Here is a 12,708-nt window from a genome sequence, read left to right on the forward strand (position 1 = left end):
AGCTGATAGCCTAGAGAATTCATCTATATTGATATTGATGATATATATTGATTTTAGGAAGAACACAAATTACTGCACTTGGGGAAATGGCTTGTATAGAAAAAGTTGATGCTGATTATGCAAGTCTTTTATAATTTCAATACTATCCAAAGGTCTTTGGTGAAATACAAAATAAGATGGATTTCATAGGTCCTAAGGAACTATATTTCATCAATATAAATGCCATTAAGTTACTCTATTTCTGACTATGTGAATTAACTGTTAAATGATATGAGGAGACTGAATGTGTGGGGGAAAGTTTTAATAGATGATAACTCTAAAACAGGTAAAAGGTCAAGTTTGTACTGCCATATTTCATATCTAGTTATAAAACTGATGGGAAAGGAGACAAAAATAAATGTCCTTGGGCATCTATCAATTCATTAGCTTAACATGCTAAAAGAAAAGTTTTGGGGCACAAGCTCTTGGGCAGCAAACTTGTGACCTCAGTCAAAACTAAGTCCTGACAATAGAAGGGAGTTCAGAGTTAGAACAGCCAGTGTAAACACACTTCCACTAATCTCTTAGACTTCATTGTCTGCCTCAGGTACCTCAACTCTTTTACTTTCCTACTCAATTGTGTGTGATTTGTTTTGATTGTTTACTACTGAGCCATTCTTCTCGAGCACTACTCTTATACTGCGCATATAACTCACAGATAAGTCTTGATGAGTCCAGGTGTCAATCAGTGCCATCTTTGGCTGGATATGGACCCATCCATTGCATCTCACTGAGAAACTAGTTCAAGGCTCAGTCCAAGAAAAATTAACACACCACTCCTTGGACACAAGTATGATTTGCAAGATACCAATCAAGACAATAAATAAAAGGAATATAATATTTAGACATGATTAAGGATTTGAACATTATTTGTTGAAATTTCTAAATATGGAAGCAGCTTCAAAAGGCTGTTTCCTCTACTATGTGAAGGTAACTTCCTACTGTAAGGATATGCCTGGGTGGGGGTGAGAGAGTAAAACTGTCTGTCTATGTTGTCAATGTAAGATTAAATATCAATTATCATTTCTACAGCATGTTATTAGTCAAGGGTGATTCGAATTTCAAAGTAATTTTTCCAAAAATAATACTTTAAAGTTACACTCTTACAGAAATGACATATGATAGTTACAATCTGAAGCAATATTTAGAGCCTTAAAGTCAGAAACAAGGGGAAATATACCTTATAAAAAGGGAGATAGTAAGGTAGACATAGGTTATCACAATTCATTAAAAAAATCAATACTTGGAAGGTGCAATGAGCAACTATAAGCAATCACGTGATAATCAGGTAATATTAAGAGGAACGATAAAAGGTAAATACTGATAAAGGATAAACATATTCCTAATTTGAGAGCAAATTTTGAAATTTTAAGAACCTCTGTGAAATGAGAGATCTATATTACCAAAATCCCAAGTCAAAGAAAAGGCTACTTGCTTAAAAATATTCAGGAAAATAGTTCACTGCTGATTTATCCACTAAAATTTCAATGTCAATTCAGACATGTATTGTTAGTGCTAATTCTCTACTTCAACTGGAAGTTTCCAACCAGATTTAATAAAAGAATCTTTCACTTTTAAAAATAGCAATGATATAAATCTCATCATTTGAACTATCATGTTGAATAGGTTTTTTTCTAAACTTTCATTAGCATATTTTACAGCGTTTATTATAAACTTGAAGAGTCACTGAATATTCATTTTTTTAAAAAGTATGTTAAATCATTAAATAAAAACCAAAATGCTGGCTTTGGATTAAATAATTTAAACAGTTTAATATATTTTAATTTGGACATGGAAAAATAAAACCTTTTAGAATTTTTAAAATTATGGAATACAAAGAATTACTGTAATTAATATAAATATAACATTTTACCAAATAAATATAACTTTTTCATTAGGTTTTATTAAAATGTAAAGAATCTAAATAATAACATTATTATTTTTCATCTTTTAAAAAATAAGTATCTATAACTTTAAAATGTGTATAACTCTAATAATAGTTTTATTTTTCTGGTGTTTTAATTCATTGGAAATATTTGTCATTATTTTAAACACAAACTAGAGTATTTAGCTAGTATTTTTCTTTAACTCCAAAGTACCTTCTGAAATCAGTGCATTGTATTTATTCCCTTTGACATTGAACTGCTAGAAGTCACCCCATAAATAAAAACTACATAATTCTGGTGCAATGTATAGAATAAATAATACAGGCAAATAAAGATATATTAGTATGACAAGGTAACTAAATAGTTTTCATCAATAAATGAGAGTTATTATGAGTCTCCATGAAGCTGTTTAATAAATATCTGATGAGGACCATGATGAATGATTTGTCCATAGACCATTTAACTGTGATATAAATGTTTGATCTTTGCTGCTCACATACTTACTATTCAAACAAAATTAATTATTCCTCAATGGCAGTAAAACAAACTCCTCCTGCAGCCCTGCTGTATAAATATCAAAACCGGGTGTAAAAATAAAACAAATATTTCATGACAATTGATTTGGAAAGGGCTCTTAAATGTTGGGAAAGGCATTCCTTTGTACTTAATACTTAACATGGGACCTGAGTAAGGGAGGGTTTTGAAAAAATCTCTATTGGCCAAACTAAAATGTCAGAAAAGACAGAAACATTCCCAAATATCAGCTGAAGTTGATTGTTTAGACAAAGCAACAGGTATTTTAAAATACAGCAGCCCCACATACACAAATATATTTTCAATTCTGTCTACCAAGTTAACACTGAAAATATCTGGAACTCTTCTGAGAGTTTCTACAAAAGAAACATTTTACCAGGAGTATCAGTAGTGGCTACCCATTGGAAGCAGAAGCAAAGGTATTTGTGTAATCGTCAGTGGTCTATGAGTAAAGGAATGCTTTTCTTTGATGATTGACACAAAATTTGCTGTTTGGAAATGCTTTAAGTAAAACATTTGCTATCAAAATTTTTCACTGTCCTGTTTGAATATGATCAAATACAATGAGTGTCTCTTGGAACATTAATTTCACTTTGCTGGTGTGGTTGTGATGTGATCTGATTGCTACAAAATTTGGAAGTGAATTTTAAGATTTGAATAGATTACTTTTGAGACAAAGAGTATTCATTGTTGTCTAATTCTTGGGACAACCATCTTGCCTCCCAACAGTGACCAATAGAACAAGATCAACAATTTTAAAAAAAATCTGATTACTTTTCTCTGTGAAAGGCTGGTCAAAGCCTTGCAGAGAGGCCACAGGGCCCTGTTGGAGGTCTGAATGGTAGCTAGAGAGGAAGAGTGCATAGTATATTACAAACAGCGACCCCCAGGGCTCTATAAGCTTCATATGAATGATGAGTAAATTCTTACATCTACAGTTTCCACCACCCCCAACCTGCCCCCAACATCCCCACCAAAAGAAATCCCAGATTTCCCAATGGAGACAAGCTATTGCTTCTCTTTTCCCTATAGCCAAGAATAAGTCGATTCATAGTCTGGTAGACAAATACCCAATTATCCCTTGGAGTAGTTCAACCTAATCCACTGCTTATTCCCAGCTACTGAAGAGCAACTGAAATAGAATTTACTTTATGAAGGTCCCTCGGGATTGAGAACAGTGTGTAATAAAGCCACTCTCCCATCAACAGTACTTATGCTCTGTGGGCCACTAAGACGAGGATGAAGCTCATTGTAAATTTAAAGAGCTTCTTGTTTTAAAATTGGCATGGGAAAACAGTAAAGACCTCCAAAATAATGAACCTCAAATTGTTTGCACGTTTGCTTTCTATGTGAAGCCAGGATTCACATCTCAAACTTTTCCCTGGACTTTATCCAAGCTTTTTCTCGTACAAAATGCTCAGGAGACAAGACTTTCATGAAAGGTCTTCAATTCTATATAGCTTTATTCTTTAGAAAATGATTTGGAAGAGACCTCCAAGTAAAAGACTTTTCCCTTGAGAAAGGGCATTGATAGCACTGTTTTTTTTTCTGACACAGGGCACAAGATTTTATTTCTATGAGTCTCTATTCTGGCCTTGGATAAATTAGGAAAACTCAAAGAAACAATCAGCTTTCTCTAAGAAAGAAAATAATTTGTAAAAATTATTCTGTAATTGTATACAATTTGTAAAAAACATTTTCTCATCATATGAACACACTGAATCTTAAAAGATGACTATGTTCTTTTAAAGTGATGTCCATGTTCATTGGTTACTAAGGGAAAGGATTTTTTTTTTGTATATTTGTTTCCAATGGCAACATACCTATATTAGTCTGCACATGCTGCCATAACAAAGTACTGCAGATTTGCTGATTTAAACAAAAATAATTTATCTTCTTACAGTTCTGGAGGCTAAGAAGTGTTCAAGACCAAGGTGCTAGCCAATTGGGTCCTTGGTGAGGGCTCTCTTCCTCACTTGCAAATGGCCACTTTCTTGCTATGTCCTTACATGGTAGAAAAACAGAATTCTCTCTTTCTTCCTCTTGTTATAAGGCCACCAATCCTACCAGATTAGGGTCCACTCTCATGACCTCATTTAACATTAATTACCACTGACAATCCCTATATTATCTAAATATAGTCACAATGGCAGCTGGGGCTTCAACATAAGGATTTGGTGGAAGAAGCAATTCACTCCATAGTAAGACCTCAAATAGAAACCTTAGTTATCAAAGATCTACCCAGGTCTCACTTCTAAAGTGTTTCTGGGCACTTAAGTATACTAGTTCCTCCTTAATTGCAGTTTTGGTTTCTGCCATTTCAGTTACCTGTGGTCAACCATTGTCCAAAAATATTAAATAAAAAATTCCAGAAGTAAATAATTCATAAGTTTCAAATTGCACACTCCATTCTATTTTGCCTCAAATATGCCTCATTTCTTTGTCCAGCATTGTATATGCAACTCGCAGAGTTAGTCACTTAGTAGCCTTCTGGGTGATCAGGTCAATGGTCATAATTTTGCAGTAACCTTTATTTTACTTAACAATGGTCCCAAGGCACAAGAATAGTGATGCTGGCATATTGTTATCATTATTCTATTTTATTGTTGTTGTTAATCTCTTATTGTGCCTAATTAATAAATTAAACTTTATCATAAGAATGTATGGAGATGATACAGTAAGGGAGCTCAAATGAAGGGGCTGATGTGAGGAAATCATAACTTAGTTGAAATGTGAATGAGTAGCTGCCAATTAGATCAGGAAGAAAGTAAAATTTTTGGAAGGCAGAAGGCATGGTTGGGGTAAAGAGACTATAATGAGAACATGGAAAATACGAGGCAAAGGAAGAAAATCACTGTGGCTGTAACAGAGAGCAAGAGAGCCTGGAGAGAAATGTGGAGGTATATGAAGTCATATATAAGGTTAGAAATATAGGTAGGGGGTAAAAGATGGTTATGTTTTGTCATTGTCCTAAGATCAAAGGAAACCATTGAAGGGTTTTTAATTTATGTGTAGAGGGGTGTGTGTGTGTGTGTGCGTGTCTGAGTGTGTGTGGTGTTCTATAGATGAGGAATGATATAATCAGATTTTTGAAAACATTCTCTTTTGCAAGGAAAAATAATGGATATAGATATTACACTCTGAAGGCCATTCGTGTTAAAAATGATACTCTCTTAGAAAAAGGAGACAATGATGGAGTGAAATGGTCTTATGTGAAAGGTATATAGCAGATAAAATTGACAGGACTTGGTGATAAATGAAATGTGAAGAGTGAAGGAGAAGGCTATATCTAGGATTATGCCAGGCTTTTGGATTTTAAACAGGGCAAATAATGGTATCAATCATGCAAAAGAGAGTATAAGGCAGAACAGACCCTCTCAACCCCCTTTGCAGGATTCATGAAGAAAATCAGGGTAAAAGATAATCAGTAAGAGAAGAGGTGAGTTTCTGGTTCTGAGGGGCTAAGGGAAATTGGAGTAGCCCATAGGTAAATACTAATTAGTGTTCTCTTAAGGGGACCATGTCAGTCTTGCATGTTCTGATATATAGCAAAAAGTTGTCCTTAGAGCGTCCTGGGACACCTGAGGTTCCTGAGATCCTTTCAGGGATCCAGGAGATCAAAACTATTTTCACAGTAATGTTAAGAGATCATTTGTTCTTTACACCATGAAGCTTTCAGATGGCATGTGATATGTGATATCCTGAAAGACTGATGGCAAAAGCAAATACAAGACACCCAACTGTCTTCATTTAAGGTGTCATTAAGTAAAAATTTTTAAATGCCAAATTTGTAAAACGTTGACCATGCCACTGTTTTCATAGCTAATGGCCTTACTACTGTTTTAAATGAATTAATACATGTCTTGAAGTTCCTGTTTCAATTTCTAACATAGTAAACATGCATTCATATAATCCACACAGATAATTTGGGCTTCCCAATAATGTCGAAGAGTATAAATGTATGTTCAGTCCAAGAAGTTTGTGAACTGATCTAAATACTCAATGTGATTTCTAAGGGGTATCAATCACAAGACGGTTTTTAAATTTCTAGGGACCTGTTGAAGTTTACTTCATAAAAAATACTAATACTGCATGTTCTTACTTATAAGTGGCAGCTAAATGATGAGAACACATGGACACATAGAAGGGAACAACAGACATTGGGGCCCACCAGAAGGTGATAGATAGGAGAAGGGAGAGGATCAGGAAAAATAACTAATGGGTAGTAAGTTTAATGCCTGGGTGACAAAATAATCTTTACAACAAAACCCCATGACATAGGTTTACCTACATAACAAACCTGCACATGTACGCCTGAACTTAAAACTTAAAGAAAATACAATAAATTTAACAAATGTTATTATTTGTCTCCAAAAAGTAGGAAACTAATATATAGAACCAACTGTTATTCAGAATATGAAGTTATAATCAGGGAAAAGCATAAGAAAATCAGTCCTTCATTCAAGCACTATGCAGGACTTCTAATCTTATATTTGTGATGTCTTAAAATTCCATATGCCCCAAAACGCTGTTAAAAATTATATACACAGAATATTCGTGGGCTGATGACATTAAGGTATATATCCCCTCCTGAGAAATACAGTGTAAGGAAGTCTGAAAAGGCCCATCCCAGAGTACACTGGCACACATTTGTCAATGAGCAACATTCATTCTTTACTTTGAGTGAGACATTGATTGTAACATAGAAGCTTGGAAGCAAAGTGACTAGAACAAATTTGTAGTTCATTCAGCTGTTGAACAAATAAAAGGAACAAATAGAAGGAGAGCAGTATTCAAATGTTGGCTGGCAGGTGTGAATATCCTAATATCAAGGCAGTTTCATCTTTTGCTTTACTGGTTTGTGTTAAAGTTCTGAATTTTCTATCCTGTTATAGGCTTTGGTCTGTTTTATTCACTTCTGTATCCCTGATACTAGAAAAGTGTTTGTTTGACACATCATAGCTGCTCAGAAAATATTCATTGAATCAATGCTACGGAGAAAGGGGCAAACAACACTTTGCGTTCTCAATATGCCGGGTGGAACTGCCGATGCCAAAGGCTTTTGCTATCCCTGTTTACTTGTCACTTTCCTTGGCTTTCTGGAGAAGAATGAACTTAGATGTGCTATAAACAAGGATGCCAAGTGCATGCATCTCAATATAAGCAGAACTAAACCTGTGATCTTTCTCCTCAAATTAATGCCTCTCTGATATATATGTCATCTACCCAATAACTTGGAAATATTTTAGACTCTTCTCTCTCCCTATCCCATTTCCTAGTATAATCAATTTGTCATTATACACTGTACATTCCCCCCTTTTGCTATTGTTCACATCCTTCCTCACCTTGTTTTTCTCACCGCTTACTGCCTTAATCACACTCTTTTGATTTCTTACTGGCCTGCATTGTATTTTGTGTTTAATAGTCTTTTATTCCTCACCTAATCATACTTCTCTGAAAGCTTTTTATTCATTGAAATTACATTTAAAATGTCTTGTGACCACAAGGTTTTAAGAGAAAAGTACACACATACACTGAATACATGCACATATGTACAAACATATATAGTATATAGGGATACAATTATTAGTAGTCCATAAATTATAAACAGCACAAATATATGTTTAATGTATTTTCAAAGATCTCTTTGTTGTCCCCAGGGTTTTTAAACCCAGGGCAATGAGCTACAGTAAAATTCAGGTAAAGTAGGAAAGGGCAGCAGTGTGGGAGGGCAGGGGTGTTGACGTGCCTGGCTTCCAAGAAACACATGCATCTCAAGAAGGGACCTTTGGGAAAGAATTCACCTGAGAGAAGAGGAGATGGAACTTTAGCCCCTTAAGCAATCTATGCCCAAAGGCCCCTAGGAGAGTCTTTGTGTTTTTCTGGGTCTCATGGACACCAGTTTAAAGATCACTGTTCTAGATCACAAATGAGGTAAGATCCCTCCCTTTGCTTAATTTTCCAGTGTTTCTCATGGCAACTGAATGGGCTACTCTTGGATCTTACTTGATTTGCCTCATATCAACTTAATTTTTCTCAACTTCTTTCATTTTTCTGTTTTTACCCCATACCCTACCCATATCAATCATGTACCTTGTCTTGAATTGCCATCCAGCCACCCATGTCTTTACCCCTTTCCTCACTGGCCTAATTGCAGACATTTGCTAAGAATGAAATAAGGATTGTTAACTCTGCAATGGAAAGCACCTCTTTGTAGGTGTTAAATAAATGGTGGTAATTATGATTTTCTAATACAGTTATTATATGATAAAACAAGAGTTTAGAAATTCCCCTCCAACTTTCTAGAGAGTAAGTGACATAATCATTATCTTTATTCTTTGTTTTAGAATCATTGAAAACCCAGAATGAGTTCAGCTGGACTGGACTAAGAGAAAACCAGAAAACTGCCCCAGTTAATTATATGAATAAAAAATAATAATTAATTATCTGTTATAACCAGTACAAGTAAATACAGATCCCCACCCTCTGGTGTACACACTGCATAATCTTCTCCCTTTGGGTGTGGATGAAACTTTTGAATACAATGAGAACTACTCTTGTGATTAGGTTATATTATACAACAAAGATGAAGAGATTTTGCATATGTAACTAAAGTCCCTAATCAGTTGACTGTAAGTGAATTAAAAGGGAAATTAACCTAGGCAGGACTGACCTAATTAGGTTAGCTCTTTAAAAGAGAGTCTGGAGGTCAAACGCTCAAAGCAGGAGAGATGCTATCCTGTTGGCAGGAGTAAACTGCCATATTGTAGAAAGGGTTATGTGTCACAGAAAGTTAGGCAGTCTCTAGAAGAATTATACCACAGCCTTAAAACCACAAGAAACTGAATTCTGTCAAAACTAGTGAACTTTAAATGCAACATGGAGTTTTACATGAGACCAGAGGTGTGGTGGGCACCTTGATCAGGACCTTTTGAGACCCTAGCAAGGAACCCGCTTGAGTTATGGCTGGACTCCTGACCCACAGAAAATATGAGACAATAAATGTGTGTTGCTGTTAGCCACTAAGGTTTTGGTAATTTGTTATGCCACAATAGAAAATAAAGGCACAATTGAATCCACCACCAAATTTTTGGTTTCACATTAAAGGCTTTATTATATATGTGAACCAAAACATTTGAAAGAATATTCATAAAACATTATCTCTTATGCTTTCCAGTATGTCAACTTCATTTCATTCACTTTAATAGAAGTATTATCTCTTTATAGTCATATTTATATCTCTTTCATATAAGTATTTTTTAAACTAAAAGCTATCCTTTAATAAAATATTTCCAAAATATGCCCAAAACTCAGAAGACTTTTTAAATCTGAGTGATACAGGTTTGGCTCACAAATTCTGTTGTTTTTTTTTGTTTTGTTTTGTTTTGTTTTTTAGAATTAACACCCTATAAATACTATCCTCTGCTTAACAAAGACATTGGAATTATATAGCATGTTACTTGTGTAACTAGCCAGCTCCTCTTTGGACAGAAGAGAAAAAATAAACCTACTTAATAGCTAGAAAGTATCATAGTCATTGTATTTCTTGCCTCTCTCAATCTCTTTTTTAAAATACCCTAAAGATTGGTTTGGAACTGAAGAGGAGGGCAACATTTGGATTTCTTGGTGTGTGTATGCCAGTTGAAGGGTGAATGTGCAGGTGAGCATATGTGTGTGTGTGTCTGTGTGTGTGTGTGTCTGTGTGTGTGTGTCTGTGTGTGTCTGTGTTTGTGTGTGTGTGTACAGGTTTTATTCCAGAGAAGATTTATAAGAGTACCTAAAGTGGCTCATGCCTGTAATCCCAGCACTTTGGGAGGCCAAGGCGAGCAGATTACCTGAGGTCGGGAGTTTGAGACCAGCCTGACCAACATGGAGAAACTCTGTATCTACTAAAAATACAAAATTAGCCAGGTGTGGTGGTACATGCCTGCAATCCCAGCTTCTCAGGAGGCTGAGGCAGGAGAATCACTTGAACCCAGGAGGTGGAGGTTTGGCAAGCCAAGATTGTGCCACTGCACTCCAGCCTGGGAAATAAGAGTGAAACTCCATCTCAAAAAAAAAAAAAAAAAAAAGTACCTAAACTACACATACATACACACACACACACACACACACACACACACACACACACACACAAAATCAAAAGGGAAACAGTTGGTTTATTATACCTAACTGGTATAGAACAATGGGAAGACTAATACATTTTTAAAAGTCAATGAGTGGAACCAACCTAATCTATACAGAGAAACACTATGACAGGAGTCATCTTTTATTTAAAAGGACAAAACAGATGATTCAATTTCCTGGGAACACAGTGTTTTACTCTGAAAGGCTTCCAGATTCTTCAGTTATTTCATATATGCCAGGCATATCCCCTGCCTATGGGATTATTGTCCAAAATATCAAGAGTTGTCCAAAACATTTCCTTTCCTTTTATCAGTAGGTCTACATTGAGAGAGATTTACCTTGGCAGTATCATGGTGTGGATTATATTCAATTAGGTTTGTTCAGAGGAATTTCCCCATCATTCTGCTATAGTGAAATATATGAAAATCAATCCATGCCCTCTTAATTGTGTATTTTACTCTAGGTGCTGGTGCCTGATCTTATGTAGGTTATTTAGCTTTACATATCTGTCCATATATACATAACTTTATATTATCAGGCCAATTTATAACACTATTATACCTTACTAAATTTATGCAATTCTATTGATTTTAAAGAATTTTAGGATCCAGTTGAAAAAAATAAGAACTGTATTCAAAGAAATGAAAATATTATGTAATATTATTTAAGAGAACAGTGAAAATGTGTGAGTTAACCATAGAGGAGAGGACCAAGTTCATAGATAGAAAGGAACAATATAAAACAGGTTAAAAAAATAGTTTTTATCGTAAATTCAGAAAAGCTGGGTAAGGGCCAGCATATGGAAAAATGATTGTATGGACTGCTAAAAGACAGATTGAAACAGAATGCAGGCTGGGTACAAGGACAGCCAGAGAAGTAGGGATCAGCTATAGGTATTAGAGACATCTGTGATAAACTTCTGTTAGACTTATTATTCTTCATTGCAGCCTCTGTCACTCACCAGAAGGGGTTCACCATCAGTTGAGAGCTCATGTTATATCTCTGGGGAGGAAAGGTAGGTAAAGGATACAGGATTGGAAGGCAAGGATCTAAGGTCCTAGCTTTTACTCCCCTAATGACTTTGTGATGCTGCGCACATTTCTGATCTTTTTCTCTCTGTGGTTTTTCAAATTTTCTTGATAACGTTAGAATGTTTAGGCTCTTGCCATGTTGAACATTTTGCCATAAGTAAAAATGTTTTCTGTGAATGTGTGTATGTGCATATTTATCACTGTCAAAATAATCAGTCTCTGAAAATGCAAAAGATTGGGTAGGATTATGTAACACATTCTTAAAATATTAAAACCTGCACACATTAAAGCATCAAGTTAAATAGTTGTTAACCTGTCTCACTAATAATCTCCTGCTTAGATCCAGTCTGTGAGAGGAAAAGGAAGCAATAAATTTGACCTTCACTTACCGCATGTTTTAATTGCACAGTACTCCCAGCGGGTGTGAGGGTCAAGAGTATAGCACCATGGCCTCGGCTGGCCATCGGGATTGCGGCAATAATTATCATCAAAGCCCTTGTCGGGATATCTGCAAACCACACCAAGAAAAGTGTCATGTAAATCTGCCTGGAAACACCACCCACCCCTCAGCTCACAAAATAACTTTCCACTTAGGTTGTCTACACCTAGCTGAGGAAAGAGGACGTTTTCTATGTCTTGCCTTACAAGGACTGCTTATCACTGACTATTGAATCTACTAATTTATATATCCCACTAAGGATAGAGTATCATCCCCTGGCTAGTAAGTTAGGTCCATGTGGTACCTTCCCACTAGCTGAGGTTCCAAATCGAGTCTCTTTGTCCTAGAACCCAGTTAAGGGCAGATTACAAAAACATGACCTCATGTAGAGTGCTCATTAAGAAAACAGGTCCTCTTCCAGGGAAGGCTTAAAGTTCAAACTGAAAGTTCGTTTTCAATAGCGCTGTTACTAATGACAGCTCAGTTTTGGAAATAGAGCCTTTCGAGGTCATGCCCTCACCTTCACCAGATCATGAGACAAACTTCATCACACTACTTTCTCCACACCCCACCTCCCTTCAAATGAACAAAGTCCTGAATTGGTGACTTGATTTTAATTGCTACCATATCCCTTCTGCTCTCACTTAAATGA

The 12,708-nt window shown here is 35.6% G+C and overlaps 1 protein-coding gene across 2 annotated transcripts in view; it reads right to left on the bottom strand.

Annotated features, from left to right (window-relative positions):
- The window catches only part of HGF (hepatocyte growth factor), a 70,874-nt gene that overhangs the window by 32,078 nt on the left and 26,088 nt on the right, over nucleotides 1–12,708 (bottom strand). For both annotated transcript variants that reach the window (XM_050782812.1, XM_050782811.1), the window contains exon 8: nucleotides 12,007–12,125. In XM_050782812.1, coding sequence (XP_050638769.1) covers nucleotides 12,007–12,125 — 119 coding nt within the window. The remainder of the gene's footprint in view (nucleotides 1–12,006; nucleotides 12,126–12,708) is intronic.

This window comes from Macaca thibetana, chromosome 3, assembly GCF_024542745.1.
Source record: "Macaca thibetana thibetana isolate TM-01 chromosome 3, ASM2454274v1, whole genome shotgun sequence".
NCBI classification, from domain to species: domain Eukaryota; kingdom Metazoa; phylum Chordata; class Mammalia; order Primates; family Cercopithecidae; genus Macaca; species Macaca thibetana.